General features: G+C 50.8%; 10 protein-coding genes across 10 annotated transcripts; 3 read left to right on the top strand and 7 right to left on the bottom strand.

The window, feature by feature from the left end:
- Positions 1 to 17: 17 nt before the first annotated feature.
- On the bottom strand, positions 18 to 2,573 carry N7458_007389 (uncharacterized protein; the record flags this gene model as incomplete). Its single annotated transcript, XM_056910771.1, has 1 exon — positions 18 to 2,573. The coding sequence occupies one exon, from the start codon at positions 2,571 to 2,573 to the stop codon at positions 18 to 20; it is 2,556 nt and encodes an 851-aa protein (XP_056763597.1).
- A 296-nt stretch (positions 2,574 to 2,869) lies between these two features.
- N7458_007388 (uncharacterized protein) lies at positions 2,870 to 3,154 on the top strand (the record flags this gene model as incomplete). The annotated part of the gene is made up of 1 exon (XM_056910770.1): positions 2,870 to 3,154. One exon carries the CDS (start codon positions 2,870 to 2,872, stop codon positions 3,152 to 3,154), a length of 285 nt encoding a protein of 94 aa, XP_056763596.1.
- A 138-nt stretch (positions 3,155 to 3,292) lies between these two features.
- On the bottom strand, positions 3,293 to 6,427 carry N7458_007387 (putative vacuolar morphogenesis protein AvaB; the record flags this gene model as incomplete). The annotated part of the gene is made up of 4 exons (XM_056910769.1): positions 3,293 to 3,350; positions 3,421 to 3,870; positions 3,919 to 4,027; positions 4,081 to 6,427. 4 exons carry the CDS (start codon positions 6,425 to 6,427, stop codon positions 3,293 to 3,295), a joined length of 2,964 nt encoding a protein of 987 aa, XP_056763595.1.
- Positions 6,428 to 7,306: 879 nt separating this feature from the next.
- Positions 7,307 to 8,825, bottom strand: N7458_007386 (bifunctional nucleoside/nucleotide kinase/histidine phosphatase family protein; the record flags this gene model as incomplete). The annotated part of the gene is made up of 3 exons (XM_056910768.1): positions 7,307 to 7,990; positions 8,057 to 8,643; positions 8,726 to 8,825. The coding sequence occupies 3 exons, from the start codon at positions 8,823 to 8,825 to the stop codon at positions 7,307 to 7,309; spliced, it is 1,371 nt and encodes a 456-aa protein (XP_056763594.1).
- A 1,297-nt stretch (positions 8,826 to 10,122) lies between these two features.
- N7458_007385 (uncharacterized protein) lies at positions 10,123 to 11,302 on the bottom strand (the record flags this gene model as incomplete). The annotated part of the gene is made up of 4 exons (XM_056910767.1): positions 10,123 to 10,360; positions 10,458 to 10,838; positions 10,940 to 11,201; positions 11,266 to 11,302. The coding sequence occupies 4 exons, from the start codon at positions 11,300 to 11,302 to the stop codon at positions 10,123 to 10,125; spliced, it is 918 nt and encodes a 305-aa protein (XP_056763593.1).
- Positions 11,303 to 11,867: 565 nt separating this feature from the next.
- N7458_007384 (histidine phosphatase family protein) lies at positions 11,868 to 12,771 on the top strand (the record flags this gene model as incomplete). The annotated part of the gene is made up of 2 exons (XM_056910766.1): positions 11,868 to 11,923; positions 12,006 to 12,771. The coding sequence occupies 2 exons, from the start codon at positions 11,868 to 11,870 to the stop codon at positions 12,769 to 12,771; spliced, it is 822 nt and encodes a 273-aa protein (XP_056763592.1).
- A 321-nt stretch (positions 12,772 to 13,092) lies between these two features.
- Positions 13,093 to 13,605, bottom strand: N7458_007383 (gamma-glutamylcyclotransferase family protein; the record flags this gene model as incomplete). The annotated part of the gene is made up of 2 exons (XM_056910765.1): positions 13,093 to 13,106; positions 13,164 to 13,605. The coding sequence occupies 2 exons, from the start codon at positions 13,603 to 13,605 to the stop codon at positions 13,093 to 13,095; spliced, it is 456 nt and encodes a 151-aa protein (XP_056763591.1).
- A 1,284-nt stretch (positions 13,606 to 14,889) lies between these two features.
- N7458_007382 (OPT family oligopeptide transporter) lies at positions 14,890 to 17,625 on the top strand (the record flags this gene model as incomplete). The annotated part of the gene is made up of 7 exons (XM_056910764.1): positions 14,890 to 15,798; positions 15,851 to 15,967; positions 16,020 to 16,301; positions 16,364 to 16,627; positions 16,684 to 16,861; positions 16,922 to 17,211; positions 17,284 to 17,625. The coding sequence occupies 7 exons, from the start codon at positions 14,890 to 14,892 to the stop codon at positions 17,623 to 17,625; spliced, it is 2,382 nt and encodes a 793-aa protein (XP_056763590.1).
- Positions 17,626 to 17,973: 348 nt separating this feature from the next.
- Positions 17,974 to 18,507, bottom strand: N7458_007381 (uncharacterized protein; the record flags this gene model as incomplete). Its single annotated transcript, XM_056910763.1, has 1 exon — positions 17,974 to 18,507. One exon carries the CDS (start codon positions 18,505 to 18,507, stop codon positions 17,974 to 17,976), a length of 534 nt encoding a protein of 177 aa, XP_056763589.1.
- Positions 18,508 to 18,935: 428 nt separating this feature from the next.
- N7458_007380 (CVNH domain-containing protein) lies at positions 18,936 to 19,351 on the bottom strand (the record flags this gene model as incomplete). Its single annotated transcript, XM_056910762.1, has 2 exons — positions 18,936 to 19,135; positions 19,195 to 19,351. The coding sequence occupies 2 exons, from the start codon at positions 19,349 to 19,351 to the stop codon at positions 18,936 to 18,938; spliced, it is 357 nt and encodes a 118-aa protein (XP_056763588.1).
- Between the last annotated feature and the right edge of the window lie 3,595 nt (positions 19,352 to 22,946).

The raw sequence follows: 22,946 nt of genomic DNA, 5'->3' as shown, positions 1-22,946 counted from the left end.
CGTCCTCCCCCCTTCAATCAACGAACAACCAATTCTCGTCTCCCCCCGCCTGTACCCTGACCACTCCACTCCGACGAAGACGAATCGCCTCGTCCCCGAGAACCACTCGTACTCGTACTCGCACCAATACTAATCCCCGCCGTCGTGAGAGATTCCCCATCACCCAGGCTAGGTGTTCCGCCCACCATGACAGGACGGATTTTGGCACCGACAAACCCACGTCGGTCACGACCAGTGCGGCCGCGGCCGAGCCAGTTGTGTTTGAGAGCTTTGCTGAGGATTTCGATTTTCTCTTGGGAGGGGTCGTCTGTTTGGACGCTGGCGAGGACGCTGACGCATTGGAGCATGCGGCCGACTGTTTCGGTGATGACGTGGGAGGAGTCGGCGGAGTTGGCGCGGTGGATGATTGTTGGGCGTTGGTTGGAGGTTTGGGGTGAGATGGAGGAGAAGATGAGTGGGTCTGGGTTTGAGGAGGTGTTGGATGCGGCGCGGCTGCGGGAATCGCTGCTTGGTGGGCGGGCTAGTGCGCTCATCGAGTCTGAAGAGTAGCTGTCTGCAATGCCGGTGCTGAGCAAGGTCGAAGACTGGGAGTTGTAGCTGCCCAGTCCGGCGTCGAGGGAGGCGGCGGTGCCGGGTCGACCACCGACTCCGGTGCTTTTTGCGGTGACGCTCAACGTTGGGAATCCAGAGTTGATGCTGTCGAGACTGAGACGCGAGAATGTCGCTTTCAACGTCTCGTAGCGGTTCAAGATGATCCGATCACGGAACGCGATCAGGACGAGATTCCGCACATCGAGGAACCCGCCAGCTGGGAGGGCCCCCCAGAATTCGCGAGCCTCGCGAGTAGTCATCAACGTCCCGAGGCCCTTGAACTCGAGATCCAGTGGCAAGAAAACAGCCTGAATAAAAGGCAAGATCGTGCCAAACACTAGCATCCAGATTTGAACGAGATGCGGTACAAGTTTTTCATCAGGAATGCCGATGAGCGAGCTGTGATTCAACGTTGCAAATCCCGTCTCAAGGAGCTCTTGAAGATCCATAATCACCGCAGCAGGCGCTCGCTTATGCACGCAACGTTGCAGATGGACTAACACCAGCTTATTCAAATCTTCAATAGCGATTCGCACATCCTCACCGTCAAAAATGACAAGTAACTTGGCCTTGAGAAAGTCCCAGGCATCCTCAGGTGACATGTTGTTCAACCCAAATCCCTGCAGTGTCTCTCGTAGGACAGCCTCGCCCAGCACTCCAGAGGTGCTATTCAGCGAGGACGGACCAGCGAATGCTCCGGCTGTTGCTGGCCCACTTGTAGAATTCGCAAGCCATTCCATAGTCTCAGACTCGGCTAGCGCTTTCTCTTCCTTTTTCTTCTCGCGAAGTGCCCGTCCCCCATGCAGTAGATCCAGCCCACTGACCGACTTTCCAAAAGTGGCACCCGGCGCGGGCGAAGCAGGGCTAGTGAAGGAATACAAAGACTGCGGCGCATTTGGATCCGCTGGACGCGAGTTGCTTGATGCCGAAGAGAGCGGCAGATTATAATGATCATCTCGGTCCTTGAGCTTGAGCTTCTGCCGAGACAAGAAATGGTGCTTATGCTTGTCCTTATCCTTGTCTTTATCCTTCTCTGGCAGTGCGGGCGGTCGATCGGCGGGGACGACTGTGCTAACAGAGGCATTGGAGAGGTTGTACATGGAGGAGTTGTTCGAAGGAAGGTCGGCCAGGCTGGTCGTTGACGCGCTGACTATCCGCGATAAGCCTGGGAGCTTGCTGGGGGAGGGTAACCCGCGATCCCGACTGTCCTTGTCTCGGCTGATTCCAATATGTTTCGGTTTCGAGAATAGCTTTTTCTTCTTCTGCTTCTCGGGCAATTGTGTATCCAATGGTGAGGCCCCAGCCCGCGGGAAAACCACATTCGCCGCAGTCGTGGCCGCATTGGGTGCTGTTGGCGGAGGGAGTGACGGAGATGGTTGGTTTATTCGTAGTGGGGGTGGCATGAGGGGAGGAGAGGCACTCCCACTGCGCCGCGAGACTCGAGATGCGTTATCGTCGAACGTGGGGACTTGGGTTTGCGGTCGTTTCATCTGCTGCATGGCCGCCTGAGCAGCGATGCGGGAGGCTGACACAGGCGGCATCTGTTCTGATGAAGCGGTGGGCAATGAGGGCTCAAAAAAGCCCTGTGAATGATGTCTTGACCGATGACGAGGTAATTCAATCGACGGGCCGCGGCCAGATGGCCTACGACCACTCGAAGCGTCCTGTGGCATGGCGCGAGCGGCGTGCTGGGGAGAGGTAGTGGCCGAGGCGGATCGCATCTGAGGTGAAAAGTAGCCTGCGGCGGGGGCATGTGTATTGATCGGGGTTATTGGTGCAGCGGAGACGGTGGTTACGTTTGAAGACGCATCGCTGCCGGAAGATCCGGGGCGGGCCAATTCGTCGTCATCGGAGTCTAGCTCGTCGTCGTCGTCGTCGTCCGAAGGTGGTTGTGGCCGGGGTTGGGGTGGATGGCGGTAGACGGGGGCAGGTGGGCGTGTTGCACGCCCGGGGGAGTTGGTTGATCGGACGGTGGGATTCATGACGAGTCATCCATGGCCGAGATTTGTTTGTGGGTTTGGGTGGCAGTGCCAGCTGGCCGTGGGTTGTCAGGTTGTCTGGTTACTTCCGGTACGCGGTTGACACGGTTGGGCCAGTCGGAGTCGTGGATGCCTGCCCCAGAAAGCTCCCTACTTTGGGTTTAGCGCGCGGCTCCGCTGATCTCAAGTCTTTTTCCTTCAACCCCACCACCTCACCACCATCGAAACTCTCATCTTGCACCATCCTTTGCTATTATCACAGACCTCTCGATTCCACCGCTTTATCCCGAATCACAAACATGGCCGCCAACTCTAAGCTCAATCTCCAGGCCGTCTATACCGCCCCAGACGCCGCCAAGATCTTTGCACACGAGATCCCCAGCGCGTCGAGCACAGACTCTTTCACTGCGAAACAGTCTCACCTTACAACCCTACAATCACTCGTCCCCAAGCTACAAGAGGAGATCAATGTCTTCCTGACCGAGCGAATGGAAGAAGATAAGAAAGCCCAGGGCGCAGTCTCAGAAATGGAGGCTAGAGAAGAAGAGAACTATGGCGAGGAAGTCGTCGAGGAGGATGCTTGATTCACAAAAACGAGAATGGTATACTACAGTACACTGGGTATCAAACAAAAGGGTCGCCGGGGAAGAAAAACGACGACACCAGGAAAAGAAACAGAGGAACCCCCCGGCGAATGCAGGATGCAGAGAAATAATAGAAGACTACCCGGAACGGATGCTTGACGCGCGGTTTGCACAGCCCAGATGGACGACAGTGTTGCTGTGGCAAGTTAGAAAGGGGATGGACCAAGGACAAGGACAGTCAAGGGGACTACAAGCGGGTGACTTACTCGGGAAACACGTTGATAACACTTCCTCCCAATCGCTTGTGACACACACCACAAATCCGCTCCTCCGTGACGGTGACATGACGAGCTCGAGTCCCGCCGCCCCGAACACCTTCACCCAGGGCAAGTTGGGCCTGGGTCTGCATATCGCGTGCTTTGCGCAGGCTAGCCAAGATACGGGCCTCGTTGAAGACCGAATTGGCTGCTCGCATCCGGCCCTTGAAATAAAATTCGAGTTTGCGTACGGGCAGCGTGGCGGGAATTAGTTTTAATGCTGCCTCTGCGGGTAGCCGGGATCCGTGTTTGGCGAGGATGGTCAGCGCTGGACCGGTTTGGGCCTGGTATCCATGTGGTGGTACGAGGTAAAGGGAGAGTAGAGTGAGATAGATGGAGGTTTCTTCCTCTTCTTCAGACTGGGGTGGGCCTTCGGAGAGATGGACTTGGTTGCAGTACCTGTGCGGGTTAGCAAGGAATGTAACTATCAAGGAGCATTAAACTCACTCTTCTGCTTTCTCGTGGTCTTCTAGCTTGAAAACGTAGATCTCTAAAACTTGGCGATGCTGGCCCATCTTACTAAAGATGATAGCTCTTGCCTCGTGAAAATCGGGATCTATAACAGCGTCAGCCGAAACTGCGGTGTCAATTAAAGCCTTCGATACATACCCTCTCGATTCAAGCGATCCAACGTCTTGGCAGGTGAATACTGCTCGCTCTCCTTGAGCATGGCCAAGAACTTCTCATTGCACGCAGTATCCGTCTTATCGGCGTTGATCTGGTCAAGATACAACATCAACAATCTCTGATGTAAATCGGGACTCATATCGTTCCACTCCTGAATGACATGCTCTAAGTACTGGATGGCAAGTTTCGGGTCAATCTGCTCCAGGAAAGCAAGCACCCGGGACCGAGGTAAAGTCTCGGCATTTTCAGTTTCTGCCAGGAAGATTTCCATACCCAGGTCGTGGTTTTCACGGACTGGCCAGCCAGCGAATTCCAGAATGAGATCGATCTGGTCGGGTGGCAGGTTTTGCAAATAACCAATCGTGCGAGTTGGACCGGACAAAAGTCCTGATTCTTCTTGTCCAAAGCGATGCAGCAATTCCAAAGCCTGGCGGTGCAGCTTTTTACCGTACAGGAAGTCGATGAGATCGTTGTACCTGCCCGTCTCTTCAAGACGTTCCATGACCACATCTGGGTCGCAGAAATTGGCAATTCGGAAAAGTGATCCAGCCAGCGATGGCGTTGCGTACATATGTGCACGGAACAACGTTGTATCAACTAACCGGGCCTTGGCACGCAGCGTTGTCAAGAACTCTTCTTGGGATGGGAAGTCGAGAAGCTTCAAGACCGAGGCACTCGCCTCATCCGTAGCTTCTGCCGGGAAAGGTGCTTTGAGTGAGCCATCTGGTCCCAGGAAACGCTGGAAACGTCGGCGGACATCTGCTAGGTAGCCCTGGAGTTCACGGACAGAAGTTTTAAGCTCTGTATCGTCGTCAGCAAGGCCAGGTAATGTCTTCCAAAAATGTGAATCACCTTTGTCACCCTTGTCCTTATCTTTATCCTCCCGAACGCTGCTCGTATCACTGCCTTCTTCGGCTCTTCGGAGTAGTGACCTGACCGAAGAAGCATATAGAGATTGGCCCACGGGTGCCACTTCAGGTACCACCTCAGATGATCCATCACTCTGATCACCGTGGCCACTACCGTTGCCGTTGATTTTCGCTTCTGATCCATTTTGTTCCGGGACAGCAGACAGTTCACCAGCAATTAAACGAGGATACAACCGAATGACCGTCTCCGGCGGTGCAGAGACTTCAGTAAACAGATCCAACGAGTCGCGATATTTCCGCAATGCAAACAAGCTTTGAGCTTTCTCAAGCTGTGCACTGCGTAGACGACCAGGTTTGTCCTGTAGCAAGGCATCCTCGAGCATACCGAGTAGACTGATCGCCTCATCCAGATAGCCCTTTTCGACGAGAGAGTCAATCTGCGTATCGTAGCTTAAAGCTTCCATTCGCCAGATAGTTCGATCACTCGCGACAAGGAACCCTTTGCCGGCATGTGCGAGGCTAATATTGGGCTGGGGGATATGCAGTATGCTCGCCGATGGCAAGGGGATAGATTGCAGCAACGACAACGTCTCCGGGTTGCGAACCTCTAGCACCCCTTTCGCCGTATCATGCAGCGCCAGCAGGAATGGGTACGAGTACCCAATCTCAACCGGCGCATGGCTCCACGGGATCTGTCGTCGGCCGAGCGCCTGTCCCTCAATGTCGATGAAGTGGGTATTGATATCTTTCGCAAGCAAGATCTGACCCTCCCAAAGCCTCGTAGCCAGTGGTCTTGGTACTGTCCCACCCATCCCAATGTAGCTCATACTCGCAGCCCCAACACCTGTAAACCGCCCAGTCTCTTCCATACTGCCCGGGCCCGGTAGCTCCGTGACTTGACCAGATTCAATATCAGCCATGACAAAGCCCGAGCTAAGTCCAACAACCATCCTTGTCGCAGAAACCCAAGTCAAAGTCTTAATCGCGCTAGTCAGACTCATCTCCATAGTATCCGGCTCCAGCTCCATATCCCGCCACACCCACATCACAATCTTCCGCTTGACCGCGACCGCAACCCGTGACACAATAGCAGGGACATTGGTATCAGGATCATTCACAACGTTAGAGGTAATCGCAAACGTAGAAGCGCCTTTCGTCGTCGCCAGCTGCTCCTGCAGCTCATACGTCTGCGAATCATGCAAACTGACATATCCCCCAGACAGCGACACCAAAACCTTGGCCTCTTTCACAAGCGCAAGCTGCTCAATCTTGTACCGGGCAAACTTCTCCAGTTCCCGGAGTAGCTCGGTCTTGCCGTCGTCTGTTACGCGGTAGATGCGGAGGGTGCCGTTGTTGAGGCCTGCGAGGAGACGGTCGCCGTATGCGAGGACGGAGTCGATTTTGGATTTGTCGCGGGGCTTGAGCTCGACCAGCGGCCGCGCGGTGAATGCGGATAACATCGCGCGTGCCGGTGGGGGAATGTGCGCTCAATTCATGTCCCGGGGACCCGTCTTGTGCATGCGTGCTGGGATTCGGGGGAGCTCTCTCTGGTCCTCCGCCGCATGCCCGTGACGTCTTTGGATGAGTCAGCTGATGCCTCAGGCGGCGAGCGTGCCCTATCCATCGACTGATGGTGCATGTAGCTCAGACATGGCAGGTTGTTTGAAGGGTTTCATGGCAGTTCATTTTTTGATGTTACTCCATGTTGGTACTCCTTTCGGTGGGCATACAATAAAAACTAAAAAAGATCATATAATCTCCATGTGGGTCCATGCCTTGACGTCTAAGGCCTTTTCCATGCAGTCTGCTGGCGATTGTTCAATCGAATTATCCCAGAAAATATGGACGTACCACATCCAAGCAGCTTTAAAGCTCCCAGAAACAGTCTACGCACAAATTCATCGTTAATACCCAAGGGGAATGATTTAATCTCAAGCAAAATAATGTACATCTGCTAGCATCAAGCGTTGCCCGATTCTTATATCTGCATTTCTATCCTACTCCCAACACAAGCACTTGAATAGGAGATTTCATAATATTGGTATCTGAGGTATCTGAGTCATCACATATCGCGGGAAAGGAAGAAGAAAAGAGACACCTCATGCAAACCCGAACCCGACCAGACCAGATGTCAAAAACGCCGTGAGAACCCGATGCTATGGAGGAGCCCGACGATCCCGGCCCCAAACCATCTCTCTCTTCAACACCACCAGAGATAGAGAGAGAGAGGGAGAGAACAAGACAAAAAAACATAGTGACATCCAGTGAGAATAAAAAAGAAGAGAAAAAAAAGAGACATCCAGTGAACGGTCCAGGGGTTCATATCTTCAGGGGGAATGTTATCCGGGCACCAGCTCACAGTTAGTGAGAGGCGGGCGGGCACTCCGCACCCTCTGCGGGGAAATCCTGATGCTTCGCAGAGGAGCCCTTTCCACGCCAGGTCGAGACGGCGGGGATATCGGCCTTGAAGCGATGCTCCTCGGTACCGTAGGCACGGGGGTCAGCTTGATGAGGGTGTGCAGCGGGACCTCCATCCAGGGGGACTTCTCCTGGGGCACGTTCATGAAGTAGGAGTAGATGCAGCGTAGAACAGCCTGGTGGGTGACGATGATGACGTTCTCGCTGCGCTCTAGCTCCATGATGATGGGCTCCAGGCGGATGACCACATCGCGGTACGACTCACCGCCGCGGTAGCGGTAGTTGTACTTGTCTTCGTCGCGGGCCGCAAAGTCCTCGGGGTACTTCTCGGCAATTTCCTCGTAGGTGAGGCCATCACAGACGCCGGAGTCCAGTTCGTCGAGGGCCTTCCACTCCAGCGTCTCGTAGCCGGTCTCTGCCTTGAGGTGGCGAGCGGTCTGGATAGTGCGGCGTAGGGTGGAGGTCCAGATGACGATCTTGGTGTTGGGGGGCACACCAGACTTGCGGAGAAGCTCAGGTAGTTTGCGGGCATAGGCCTCGCCGCGCTCGGAGATGTTCGAATCACCGCCAATCTTGCCGGTCAAGTTGAACTCGGATTCACCGTGCTGTGGGGTGGTTGTTAGCTATGCATGCTTCAAAATCACTTCATATTCTCGCCAGAATCAACTCACTCGGGACAGCCAGATGGAACGCGGCTTGATGTGCAGGTTCTGGATGTAGTACACCAAGCGGCTCGACAGGTAATCCTTGATCTGGTTGATAATGACGGTGGAGCCTACGTTGATCAGCTTGACGTAGGTGTAGTCCTTCTCGTCATTATCAATGGTCTGGTAGACCAACTCGTAGTTGCGGATGCGGTTGCGGAAGTCTAGCGCAGCCAGCTCCGGGTCCTGGCCCTTGTAGTCAGGCGAGGTGGTCTTGACCTCGAGGATGTTGGTCATGATCAACTCCTCATCATCACAGATGGACTCGACAAAGAGAGTCTCAATGTCGGCGTCACGGCAGGATTCGTAGATCCACTGGCGGCGTTGCTTGGTGGAATTGGTTGCATCCAGGATGGCCACAACGCCCTTGCCCTCATTGAACCACTGCAGCATGTCAGACATGGCTGCTTCGACGGCGGCCCGGCGCATGCGCTCGCCCTCCTCGTTGTGCGGATCAAAGAAGGTGGCAGCGGGCTGGGGAGTGGCATTACGGCGGTAGCTGCCCACGTTGAATACTTTTGCAGGGATGCCAACCCAGGCCAGATACCGCATGGCTGTTCAGATGTTAGCGTTTTGATCGGCGTTGAGTGTATAGATCGGGCGGTGAGGCCGCGAAGGAGGTCCAAGACAACTTACCTTTTCCAGCAATGAGGCTCTTCCCGCGGGCTGGCAGGCCTACCATGACCACACAGATCTTGTAGTCATCGGACTGGAGGCCAAATTTAGTTGCGAACATGATGGAATCGAATGAAGATGGGCTATCAAGAGGATGGGGGGAAGGTATGGATGAGAAACGGAGCTCGGAGAAACGTGGAAGAAGAAAAGAATTCTCGAGGAACGACGAGAAGCAGAAGAAGAAGAGTCAAATGGGATACGTGCAATCGTCCACATAAATGGGCATCAGATGACACGACAACGTCCAGAATAGGCGGGTGCCACCGTCAACAAACGATGCGATGTCGATGCCTGATGGACGGCCTAGCTGCGTTGCTGTGCGTGCCATAGAAATGATAAAATGTATAGAAGACCGTGAGTTTCCAAAGAAATCCGTCTTGCAAATACATCATTATCAGGTATAAGGCAGCATACTAAACAGTGATGTTCATGTGCAAGGTCATCTGTATCCACTAATAGCCGTAGTCTGAGCCCGGGTTGTATGCTCGTATACATGCAACAACCCCAGAGAACCCCAGGCCATTTGGCAAAGCTAGCTAGTCTGGTAATCCCTAGTCTCCCGTTTTGCCGGCCGCTAAAAACCCTATCTGGCCGAAAGGCGAGAACGGGAACCGAGGCAATGGAAGAGGGGGGATGCAGGGATCCCCGCGTTCGATCCCGGCGGTCGATCGGGGCCCAGCCGTGGGGGAAATTGAGGGGGAAGGAGGAAGTGTAGAAGGGATGGTAGGGGGCATGGCATAGAAATGGAACTTTTGACTTACACTAGCCATGAACACCTTGTGTTGCTGCTGGTTCCGAATTGCAGTTTTTGTCGACATGGCGGGCGTTTGTTGGAAATGAGAATTGTACGATGTGTCGGGAAGATTAGGGAGAGGCAGAGCGGCTTCCGACCCGAAGCCGGAGGAGGAGAGAAAGGAGAGGCCAACTGGGGGTTAATTCCTCATGGAGATGGATGGTCAAGGGAGACGGAACAATGTTGGAAAAAAGAGGTGTGAATAGAATGCAAGTATGAAAAGTAAAAACCTGGAATCCTTTCTCAACGCCAGAAAAGAAAAAGAAATGCCTCAACCCTGGCCAGAGAGGATGTGGTTAGGAGGAGATCGTAATGCGGTGAGTCTGGATTTCTCCGGTCTCCACTAAACGTCATCCCGAGCCCGCTTTTTAGGAGAAGAAAAGAAGACGACTTAAAGGTGCGGCATGGTCTGATGGCTAGTGTCGGGATTGATCATAGTCTATGATATGAAATTTTCCATCTCAACTGAATTCATATCTTTTTGTTATCATATGCCCTTTTTATGTCATAAACTCCAATTTTCCCCATCTAATACCCGTTTTATAATGCTCCGTGTCTACCCCCTCTATAGCGGTCTATCTGGACCATCCGCCGGAGACGAGGCGTCGTCAGGCTTAGTGTTGGTCGTGCCACGCGCGCGCTGCACACGCAATGGGCCTCCCCATGGGCCCTGCTGGCCATTGAGGGTGTCCATCGCCCGCTGGGCTTCCTCGACACTGCTCAAGTCCACAAACAGATAGTAGTGGTCACCGGGCTCGAATCGCTTTGCCGGGTGTGGGGTGAACACCTTGCTGACATTCTCACTAAAAATTAAACACAGATCAGTATCATGGGGGACAGAAAGAACTGCAAAACACGAGGAGACAGTTTTCAATTTCGAGAGTCTTCGATGCCACGTACACATTGTATCCCTGGAAGAAAGTCCTCATGTTGGCCTGCACGCTTTCGGGCTCCGTCAGACGGGGCAGACCTCCCACATACACCCGCTGGCTGGCATCACTGCTGACTTTGGTGAAGCTAGTAGGGGTATTGGTAGTGCTGCCCTCCGAAGGACGCCAGCGGTTCATGGCAAATGGTGTCCGAGTTTGTTCGGCAGCACGCTCGGCAGCACGCTCGGCAGACTTGGCCACTCCAGGCTTAATCTTGACCGGGCGGCCCAGCATATCGTGGCCGTCCAACTCGGTCATTGCCCGCTCCGCATGCTCCTTGTTCTGCAGATCGACGAAGCAGTACGACGGGTTTCGGCCAGTAAATGGGTCAATGGCAATGTCGATGCGCTCGCTATCAAAATCATGTCTCAGTCGACGCCATCACACTTTTGGTTTTTCTTTCAGTTACCAAGCCCGGCGTGGGTTTATGGCTTCTTTTGGTTTGTGGCATACATAGGGAACTCCGCGGCTGTGAATAGCGCCTCTACATCCTCCGTCTTCGCCGTGTATGGCATGTTGCCCACGTAGAGTCGGCGACCCTCCGAAATGGCCTGGGGAACGTGGGGTCCCGGTCGTGCAAAGGCCGTCCGAGATGTGTTGGTGCGTGTCGAGGAGGGCGAGGCCTGTGGGCTGCTGTTCTCGCTTTTCATGCGCCAATTGGGCGAGCTGAAGGCGCGGCCGTTGGTGCGGACATTCTGGTAGGGAGACTGAGGAGCTTCAATAACGATGAATAGTTAGCAATTGACTGGAAGTAGTCCTGCTAACTGGGCTGGACACACTCTGCTCCTCTGGTTTGACGGTCTCGATGTCGGCCATTGCGTATTACTGTATAGAGTAGTTATCTGTTAGTCTCCGACTATTCCTCGATGGACCTCGACCACAAAACACCACACATCAATTTTCAAGGACTGAATTGACTTACTGACTCTTTTCTCTCAAAAAATTCCAAACCACACGCTGCGCACCCGCTACACGCCTTGCACCGCTTTTTTTTTGTTTGCGCGTGCAAACAGTGCAAAGCCAAACTGGGCTGGGGCTCCACAACCAGCTGCCTTCCGCGTATTTTAGCGCGCAGGCAGTATTTTTTTTAACTTTCTTCTTTTCTTTCCTTATTCTTCGTCTCATCTTCGAGAGAAGATACAGTTTTCTACTTTGAAAACACCAAATGATGGTTCTCTGTGACCATGGATAACCCCCGATCGGCTTCGGTCTGCCATTGGCCCCAGCCTTCGAGGGTGTGTGTTCATCACGACCTCATCCGTGGTGGCTCGCAGCCACAGCTTCCCAGCATTTTCCTCCAGCCTTGTCCCCAGCTGTTCCAGCGGAGAATTCTCTTAAAGAAACTATCAAACTGTTTCGAGATCTTCATGCACAGCTCACCATGAGGCTATTTCTCATCCGCCACGCAGAATGCGAGCATAATGTGGGCAAAGCGTTGTATGTGTGCGGATGAGAATGCTCCCTCTTCTCCCTTTACCCTATTCCCCCCGAGCCTCTAGCTGACGTACCGTCTTGCAAGGGGCAACTCGGATAACCTGACAGGAGTCGGCAAAGATCAGGCCCTCCGGCTAGCGCGATACTTTCGTGATCGACCGGTGCGGTTCACGCGCGTGCTCTCGTCGGATCTCGATCGTGCGACCGATACCGCCCGTACGATCTGCCAGTACCAACTGGGTAGTGGCCCTGCGCTGGAACCCTTCCAAACGGCCAAGCTGCGCGAGCAGTGCTTTGGGTGTGGTCGGTTGTCCCGCGAGGTGACCCAGATCGAATCGATGGCGTCGATGCGCGCGCGGGTCAATGGCTTTCTGCGGGATCATATCTTGCCGGAGATGGCTAGTCATGTTACCGGTGGCAATGCAGTTATTGCGGTCGTTGGGCATGGTGTCATTTTGCAGGTTTTGTGGGCATGCTTAACAGAGATCTTTGGCTCGCAGTCGTTCCATCTGGCACAGGATGCTTCGGCGCCGGGAGCTGATTATATGCATCCCCTGTGGTCAAATACTGGGATCATGGAGGTGGACATTCGTCCTGGCGGGCCGCCGGAGGAGTTGCTGCTCAGGAATATGATCCATCCTAATGTCGAGCCACCCTGGCTTATGAGGGCGAAACCACCTCTCCCGCCTGATGGTAGTGCGCCGTTGATCGGGTGGTCGGTGACGATCATGACGGTCGATAACACGGCTCATCTTGATGGCGAGGCACTGGCGCAGACTGTCCCCGCGGTCGTGCCGCAGTCGAGACAACAGCCGATGGACCAGTTCTATCGGCTGACGGGGAGTGTGTGAACTGGTAAGTTATTTGTTGTTTTTCGTCGCTTCACTCTGCCTCGTGTTTCTGCTTAGAAATATTTTATGATCGTTGCTAATGATCAATTTAGATCCTGTTCATTAGGTAATTCAATTCGCAGTCAATCTCTGCAAATGGGTCTTTCAAATGGTAAGTCCTGTTCTGCGCACGCCACCCGCCACTCCAATGATGAAGCAAGATTTATACACAGACCTGTTCTGAATAAGAATGAGGATAAAAAATCACCACCTTTCTGATGGAGCTCTTACTATTTTCTTTTTGAAATCGCCGTATGACATTCGCTAACGATCGTCATAGTCCTATTCACATCTCGCTTCAGCCATAGAGTCAAGATAGATTGAATCAACATCCCTAAACATAAAACACTTACCTTGAACCTCGATATCCTTCTCTTTGAGTACCCAGTCCCTGAAATCAAAATCTCCCTCTCGTAAAACATCCACATCCCCATCCCAGACAAACGTCTTCCCGGACGTACACGTCCCATCCTCGAGGTAGATCGTACATCCCTGAACACTGTACGCCGCCGTCTCATATTGAACCAGTCGCTCCCGCTCTCGAATCGAACATACTCGATACGCCATACCGGTGACTTTATCTTCTGGGACGTTTTCGATGAGTGCTGGGTACTCTCCCCACATCAAACAGCGCCATCCGGTTATGCGTGCTGGGCGTAGGTTGAGTCTGGTGGGATGCTGTAGGATTCGGGCTAGGAGGTGTCGGTCCATGAGTGTGCCGTAGAAAAAGTAGTATTCTTCCTGGAAGGGTTCTGGGTCGTTGGGTGTTGGTGTATTTGGAGGTGGTCGGGTCATTTTGACCTTGGGTTTGCTGTTGTTCCGTTGGTTCTGGTAGTGAGATTGATAATCCCTGGATTCAGTGGAGGTGTGGGATAAAGAGCGAAGTCTTGTATAAGGATTGTTTGCTTATGTTGATGAACTACTTTACGGGGTTGGAAGATGATCTGTCTATGTCAGCGTGGTGATGTGAGTAATAGCAATCCATGGTTAACGTTATGTCTATTTTGCTTATGTAGATGCGGACTACTGTTATGATACAATGTTTATACTACCAGGGACGAAGATATCAGCTTCTTCTTTGGAGAGATGCTAATAAGACTCTAGAATGCTTGCACTTATTCTAGTATGTTTTCTTGATTTCTAGGGCTTGCTCAGTGGCCCCTTTCTCTTTACCTGTGCTACAAGACTGGCTTTAATGTTTCGCTATATCCAGCTAAATTTAGACTTTCGTATGATTAGAGTGCCTGCGTGGAGGCTTTAAGTTCCACTGCTCTTTGATTCGGCGATTCGACGGCCCGAAATGGACATTAGCTTTGCTAGCGATGCAAGATTGACTTTCTCTGAATGGGCTTTCTTGATTCAAATATCTTCATCTGCTCAACGGAACACACTTTTCACACTCAGTCAGCATGTGGCAGCTTGATCAAATAACCTCGCGACATGGCAGCATGTGGTGAATATTACCACATCGACTATATGCATTCCGCTCCTTCCTCCCTCGCTTTCCCGGCAAAGGTTACAGTCAAGGTATGACAATTCCACGAGGAATCAGTAACCGGTATGAACAACCACGCCTCTTTCACAGCGGCAGGCCCAGTGTAACATACTGGCCAGACACTGAGCGCGGCATCAAAGGGCCCGAGGCCTAGCACTATCCCAAAATGAAAGGAGCAGTGCTCGGGTGCTACCCCAGTCAGTCACTTCCAAGGTCTTTATATCAGTGGTTTACTGTAGCTACCCATGCGTGTTCAGTAACTGATCAGTGATTGAAGAAGGTGGATTGATACTGGTAGGAATAGGCCGGAGAGTGAGGTTCTTGAGAGACTGGCTCATGGACATCGTGGTATTGTATCACACCAAAGCTCTTTTTCTTATCTTCACCTCTCACCTCTCACTTCGTGACGCTGTTCCTCTTCCCAGACTACGTGTGACACAAGGTATAAAGTCTTGCTCACCCCATTCTCAGTCAAAACTATCCTGCTGACCGTCTCGCAGTCCTAGTGACAGGTCCCTCTGCTGCAACGCTTCGCGAATAACTGACAACACTCTCTGCTTCCTGAAGTTTGAGCGGAACTCAACATGACGCAAGTGACTTTTGACTTGCCTGCCGGGGAAGATGCCATCTATGAGCAGATTGAACTCACGGAGACTCCTCTCAAGGAGAACGTCAAGATCGGTGGTGAAGAAATCAGTGGTGGCGAGAGCGAAGTCAGCGTTGTCGATGTTGTGATCAGAACTGGAGCCGATGCGGCAGAGCATTTGCTCCCACTGCGTGATGACTTTGATCCTGCGGTGACTTTCCGCAGCATCCTCCTGGCGACGGTTGTTTCTGGGTTTCAAGCCGTGATGAACCAGATTTACAGCGTCAGTCTAAACCTTCCGCTTGTTTACGCATGCTTGCTAGCGGGTACTGACCTCCTTCAACAGTTCAAGCCAACCTCCATCGATGTCTCGGGAACGTTCATCGTCCTCATCTCGTACTTCGTGGGTAGTGCGTGGGCCAAATTCCTTCCCCGGGGTGAGAAATTCGAGGCTCGTTGGCGGGACACGCATGGCCCGGGTAAGCTTCCTTGGTGGATTGTGGCCCTTAAATTCCTCAACAATGGTCCATGGGGTCTGAAGGAGCATTCAATCTGTGCTATTACGGCTACGTCGGCGTCCCACGCCGCAGTGACGTCTACTGTCTTTGCGGCTCAAAATCTCTTCTACGATATGCCTTTGAGCGCTGTGACAGTCATTCTAAGCACTATCTCGATTGGTTTGTTCGGTTATGGTCTCTGTGGCATCATGCGACCAATTGCAGTCTGGCACGTCGAGTCCGTCTACTGGAGTACCTTGCCCACAGTGAAAACCCTCCAAGGTCTTCATTGGCAAGACGTGAAGAACTCGAAGCCACTACGATACTTCTGGTATGCCTTCACTGGCATGAGTATCTATGAGTTTTTGCCCGCCTATATCTTTCCATGGCTCAATTCGGTTTCGATTCCGGTAGGTTACCTTGCCATATTTGGTGGGAAGTTACTGATGAAAGCGCTTACAGTGCCTTGCTGCCCAGAAAGCGACAGGTAGCATGGCCGCTGTGCTGACGAATCTCTTCGGTGGTGCTACGAACAATGAAGGTCTTGGACTATTCTCGCTGTGCTTTGACTGGCAATATGTAAGTCGAATTATCCATGTAGTGAACATTCAATCCAAGCTAACTAAAATAGATCACGAGTAGTCAGACAGCACTCCCTCTCAAGCTCCAAGTCCACCAAGCTGCCGGGATTTTCACCTGTTTCATTATCATGCTTGCCATTTACTATGGAAATGGCTGGGGGGCGAAGTCGCAGCCGTTCATGTCGACTGTTTTCCACACAGCGGACGGAAAGCGATATCCCACAAGCAAAGTTTTCCCAGGAGGTGTACTCAGCGAGTCTGCTCTAGCAAAGTACGGTTTACCCGAACTCACTGGAACCTTTGCATTCGCAATGTTCATGGCTAATGCTGCGGTATGCATCCGTCTTGTTTTGTATATATTCCTCATTCTTATTACAAACTAACAATGTTCCAGATTGGTGCTTTAATTGCGCATTGCATCCTATTCTGGGGCAAGGAAATCAAGCATGCATACAAGAGTGCAAAACAGGGTCGATATGACGATCGGCACCATCAGCACATGGCGGCAAACTATAATGAAACTCCATGGTGGTGGTACGTCTTGGTGCTCCTCGTCAGCTTTGTCCTCGGCCTTGTTGTGGTCCTCAGGGAGAACATCACCCTTCCCGCTTGGGCGTATGTTGTCGCTCTGATAGTGGGGAGTATCGTATCGCCCTTTGTGAGTATCTGCTGCCCTACTACTAATATGAATTTCCTAATTGATCGCTCATTTAGAGCACTATCCTTTACGCCCGCTATGGCAGTGGCATTGCCACCAACAATTTGTCCAAGATGATTGCCGGTCTCACCGTACCAGGACGTCCAGTTGGGAACATGTATTTTGCCTCGTGGTCGCACAATGTGATCGCAAACGCGGTCAATCTTTCCAACGATCTGAAGATGGGAGAATATCGTAAGCTAATCCTGCTCCCTTGTGATATGGTTTCTGATCTTGTTGACCAATGCTTTCCAGTCAAAATTCCCCCTCGAGTCATGTTCCTCACTCAAATCTATGGCACAGTTCTCGGTGGCTTCATCAACTATGCCGTGATGATCTCGATCGTTGCCGGTAACCGCGCTCTACTTGCGAAAGGCAACGGCAATGCATCCTGGAGTGGTGTAACTTTGCAAGCGTACAACACTAACGCGGCATCGTGTGCACTGGCACCTTACCTCTACCAAATCGGTTCGAAGTATGAGCTGGTGCCTCTGGGTTTGCTAGTCGGTGCAGGTATTGTCGCTATCCATCGCATTCTCTACCAGGTACACCTATATATACAACGATTTCCCCTCCACCTCTACTCACCCAAGACTGACAAACTCCACCTCTTTTAGTTCATTCCAAAGATCGGCCGACTCGATATCTCTGAGATCAACATGGCGCAGTTCATTCAATACGCGGGCTTTATCCCATACAACCAGACCCAGACCTGCGTCATCTTCAGCTGGATTCTGGGCGGATTCTATGTCCAGTGGTATCTGCGGAACTATCACCCACGAATCTTCAAGGAATACTCATACCTCGTCACGGGGGCCTTTGACGGTGCTTGTCTGATGGTCCTTTTCATACTTTCCTTTGCTGTCTTTGGGGCTGGCGGATCGTCCCACCCGTTCCCTACGTGGTGGGGAAATAACAGTGATGGAAACTACGACTGGTGCCCCGTGGCCGAGAAGTGATGGTATTGAGAAGCCCGTACATAGTGCTGAGCAATGGTTTAGGGGCGAATCAGGCTCTATGGGAGCAGTATGCAGATCGCAGATTATGGATGGCTAGTTTTGGGATTTCAATAGCAATCGGGGCAATTGATCAATTTTTGAGTTTATGCTTCGTCTGTTTACAGGTCTTATGACCGTGATTCATATTTAAACATAGATCCAGAGCAATTTCGGCCACTTAGTACTCTAGGCACATTCAACGTGTTCAACAACTTAGTTCCGCAAAAGGCTTGAAGTCATGTGCCGAGAGAATACTTTTGCTACTTCTGGCCGTGATCGTGTATTCGCTTCGCCCTTCTATGCTAAAGATCAGCTATTCCCAGCATCGTCTTGGGTCATTCCTCGGGAATCACAAACCTTTCTGTATTTCCCATAATAGGGAAACACCAACTCATACGCCCTAAAAGTATACGGCTCCCTTCGCAGCAGAACAGTCTTATGTTTGCTCGTCCAACCCTTCACACTTCCCAGCGGGTTCCATCCGGGAATAGCACGCTCTTCCTCCAACTGCAAGATATGACTGACGTCTTGGTTTGCAGGGCTAACTGCCAATGGATCATGCAGGTCCCCTTCCAGTTTGTACTCCTCTCTTAGAGCGGAGACTTCTTTTTCGATTGTTGTTTGCGTAGGGTCGTAGGGTGATTTGTGGCGTGCGACTTCATCGTCCGTGCCGGATTGACATGTTTCTGCTCTGTCTGGTCGGAGAATTTGTCGGTCCAGGATGGCGAATTTGTCTTGGCTTGCTGCCATGATATTATGGTGTAGGTAGCGTATGTTGTGATGAGCTTTTGGGCAGAAGGCGAGCCTCGCTGGAGGAGCGCTTCTAGCGATGATGCGCATCATTTTGAGGACTTTTAGTTATGTTTTAAATGGATGATGGATAGTTTGCTTGCTGGGGGATTGCAGCATTCGGGGAGTGTGAGGGGTCTCTGGTGTCTGGAGATGTTGGCGAATAGAGGGCTTATAAAAGATGCAATGACATCATTATCTTGAAAGGTATCACGTGTACTTCAAATGAAGTTAGATTTAATTGCATAGAAGGTTAATCGTATTTTCTAGCTCCAATATTTGTAGAATCTTCTGGTTTCGACCTACGTGGCTGCACTGGTGTAGGGTAATGGGAGTACTAATCACCACGTTCCCCGTTGAAGATCCGGATGAATTTAGGGGAAAAATGCCCAGAGATCCAATTGTGCCAGATAATGAGAAAAAAAATATCCAATTTCGCTCGATAAATCACCGTAAATAGCTGTTCACTTGTAGTGATTCGGTCAATCTTCGGGTTGGTGGTACATTAGTTCTCCCTCGACATTTGCGATGTGAGCGGCAAGATCGATCTCATCTTGAACATAATGCCCAGATGAATCCAGGAGTTCTGAGCGAAGAATTGGTTTTCGCTCTGGCCATTCAGCGCTCATGGTAATGTTCCTGGCATTCTTGCTGAAGTTCGTTCCACCCCATTCAAAATGGCCTAGACCGCGATGAGCATGTTATTCTCCGTCGGCAAGATTTTTCCAGTTAGAATCTCACCATCCTTATTTCCCAGGTATTGATCAAGAATGAGGTCGGCAGTGATCCCAGAACCCTCGTCATTGTTGCATATCGCTACTAAATGGGTCCCGCCACCGTCTGCGGACAGATGAATATCGCATGCAGTTTTATTGAACGACATAGCGATGACTTTCATTCATGAAAGAATTGATGCGAACGCTACGAGCAGAAGTGAGGGGTCATCTTCATTTAAGGCTGAGGTGGCAAATTATTTGTTATGACTTCTGGGGGATTGTGATGGTAAGTACCCTGGTCATGAGTACTTCAGTGGGTGTTCAAAAGTTTGAAACACCCTCCCTGACCGCTTTTCTACACCGATCACACCGCCTCCCTCGAGCTGGCATTGTAATTCGCATATCGTCGTTAAGAGCGCAATAAAAGGGCTTGAAAAAAGTAACGAGATTTCAATAAGCTCTGTCTCCAAAATACGGTCTTCAAAAAATGAAATCCAAGCGTTTTTGCCTATATTCCTGCGGATCAATATTACCGGCAGAAAAGACTTGGCACGGCAGAATGAGCAGGTGGTTTCAAACTTATGGAATCCCACTGGACTCTGGTAAATGGTAAAGTATCGTCCACCAAGTTATGACGCAATGATTTGGAACAAACTCTCGATTCCTTACATACCATCAATAATATGATCCAGGGCTCTGGGTCCCGATTGGACAATGTTATTGATCCAGATATTAATCCGACAGACTCGGTCTTGACGACAAGTCTGAGGTAGAATGGGGTCTAATGAGGAAAATTGATTGGTTTCTAGTCTACACCTCGGAGCTATGGAACCTGCTTGCTCTGCAATGACACTTTACTGTATACATTACTTTCATAAAAGATCATACCCGAGCGACTTAATCTTGACCTTTCAGGAGGTCTAGATCAGAGAATCTTAGACACTTGCACTCCTGTTGACGACTATCCCTAGCGTGCCTCTGAATGGCTCATTTTAATCGAACTTCACTGGTAAGCCTCGAATGACAATGGCAGTCTTTGGGACTGAGATCAGATAGGGCTCTGCTGTAACTATGCACCTTCACCGGAAATATCTACACTAGATGCAACCAAATGTAAGTCGGGACCCTTAGCTACTCTATCAGACATCGCATGGTGGTTGGGTGACAGTTGATGGCCACCTGCGCAGGATATATATTTCGGGCCCAGCCAATCAGAATAAAAGTCAGAATCAAGTTAGAATATACACAAATTCGAGGGAAGGTAAGATTGATCTATAAGAACGAACTAATACCGGCATGGGTCTCAAAAAATCACGATCGTGATCACTCGCGCCGAGGTTTTTAAATATCTCCTTGCACATTCATGGCTCGAGGTCTTCGCGTGTTCTCCGTCGAAAAACAAGCTATTTCAGAGGAAGCGATGAAAAATTTTCACAAAAAACATAGCAAACCCTGGTTTCGATCCAGGTACCTTCGGGTTATGAGCCCGACGCGCTTCCTATGCGCCAGCTTGCTTGTTGCTGAAAAATTGTGGGCTTTTTGGCATTACAATGGGTCCGCAAACTTCAGTTGTGAGTCATAATGGAGCCGAAATTCACGCTATACCTTATTAGGACTAGTATCACACCACGCCCTTCCATATTGGGATTAGTTTGTGAACTATTCGCAGAACAATGATTTTGCTGCAAGTTTAAAACTGCAGAATTCATAGACGATGGTGATCGAGAATCGAGACAGCAATGTATGGACTTTCTGGTCGAGTTCATTTGGTGCCGAGAACGTGCTTTAGAGTTATGTAGCAGCCCTGTCTAGGCACCCGCTGGCGATGCTTGCGTACTAGATGCAAGCCCCTTGAATTGATTACGATCGAATCCTGTTTGTCTGCCCCATCATCAATCTTCAATTTCTACTTGTTTGTGACATGCTTTTGTATTGTGCAACAATACTGGAGTCGCTTGGCAAGATTCCACGCTTATTTCATGGACGGTCGGGATTTTCATGCATCAATAAATGCAGCCCCTTGATGTTGTGTGACCGAAGATCATCAACCTGAGGCGTTTAAAATCGGAATCTCTGCCCAACAGAATAATCAGCGTACCTTGCCTTGTTCTCGTTCTCTATTCAAATCATCTTGCAACTTGACGTCCATTCCACTAGAATTTATACACATCATGATCGCTCACAACTTGCTGATCTTGGCGACTTTGTCGTGTGCTACACATGTACTTGCCGAGGTGAAGGTACATAGCTCCGGAGGAGGAAGCTTTAAGAAGTAGCACACTGATACTGTTTTCTTAACAGCCAGCTGTGCTGTTTTCACAGGAGCCTTGCAAAGGCAAAACACTTGACGTCAAACCAGATGGTCAATGTGTTCTCCTTCCTCTTGAACTGTACGGAAATTAACTCCCGACACCACTAGACATTGACTAATACAAAACCTTGACAACAGGAGGGAAAAAATCAATGGCGCTGAGTTGCCGACAGACGTAGTATGGGACTTTTATACGTAAGTTCCCAGTATAAGAAGGGAAACCCTAAAAGCCCTTAATCACCTCGTGTAGTGATGAAAAATGTGAAGAGCCACTCTATATTGGGATGGAGGACCCAGGCACTTGCAGCTTCAGCGACCCCGACGTGGATATTGCGAATAAGACTGTGAGTGTCCACTGCTACGACACTAACTCGATTTACGATCAGCGAGAGGGCCTATAACTAGAGAGGCCTTGAATGAATGATACAGAAATTATTGGTTTGAGCTCCGAATTCTTGGCGCCAGGTCCATAGCTCGTGGCTTGGTATATTCAACCTGAAACAAAACATTGATTGCTCTGTGCTCATAACTATCTACATTAACAAGCGGGACTGAGCCCTTAGCGTCAAAATTTGAGATAGTGAGCAAGAAGGAATGGCTAATGCTGAATGTGCCAGAAAGAAATGCCAGAAAGAAAATTAGACTAGTTACCAGGAGATGCCACGTTTGAGAAAGTAGTTCTAGAATTTGTTCCACCCAAGGAAATAATGAAGCGTCTGAGGACTTGGAACCCGAAATCAGAAGCTAGGAGCGATGACCGCAATCTGAGTGCAGTAAACTTTGTGGACTTGGAAAGTATGATTGCAGCTGGTGACCCCAATGACCATGACCACATTGTGCTTTTACTAGCATCCGCTGCCTGCGGCTGGGAGGAACCTGTGCGACTTTTGCTTGAGCGAGGTTGCCCAATAAATCGGGGGTTCTCTGCCGGGGCCTTTGAAGCATTCACACATAAGGATCCGGAACAACAAACTCACTATCCGGCACCTTCTGCCTTATCCATGGCAGCACATCGGGGCCATCTCTGTGTGGTAAAATTGTTACTTCAACCTCACGCAGGATTGATTCAGGAAAAGAAAGATCGCGACCTGGTCAGGCCCCTTGCTTTGGCAATTGCAGCTGGCCACATGGAAATTGTGAGCACTTTTCTGGACTACGGAGTAAATCCTGATTCCAAAGTGCCAATTGGGCAAGCGGTCATATTCAGCGCAATACGAAGACCGGAAATCTTTGAGTTGCTGCTCGATCGGGGGCTGCATACAAGAACATCAGTGCCGATCCGTTCCGCGATGGGGGGGCCGATGAAGTCGAGAATCTTCTAGACATTGCAATATTCCAAGGCGCCAAGAAAGAGGTACAGCTTTTTCTCAAACGGCTAGATGGGCACAATATACCTGTTGAGGAATTGGACCAAATAGTGGCCCGATTAGAGACTCGATCAAAGGAGCACGACAGGGAGGACATTT

This window comes from Penicillium daleae (assembly GCF_028827525.1).
Source record: "Penicillium daleae strain IBT 16125 chromosome Unknown utg000007l_segment0_segment0, whole genome shotgun sequence".
In the NCBI taxonomy this organism is placed as follows: domain Eukaryota; kingdom Fungi; phylum Ascomycota; class Eurotiomycetes; order Eurotiales; family Aspergillaceae; genus Penicillium; species Penicillium daleae.
Note: the sequence above shows the minus strand (reverse complement) of the source record. Positions and strands in the feature narration are given on the sequence as shown.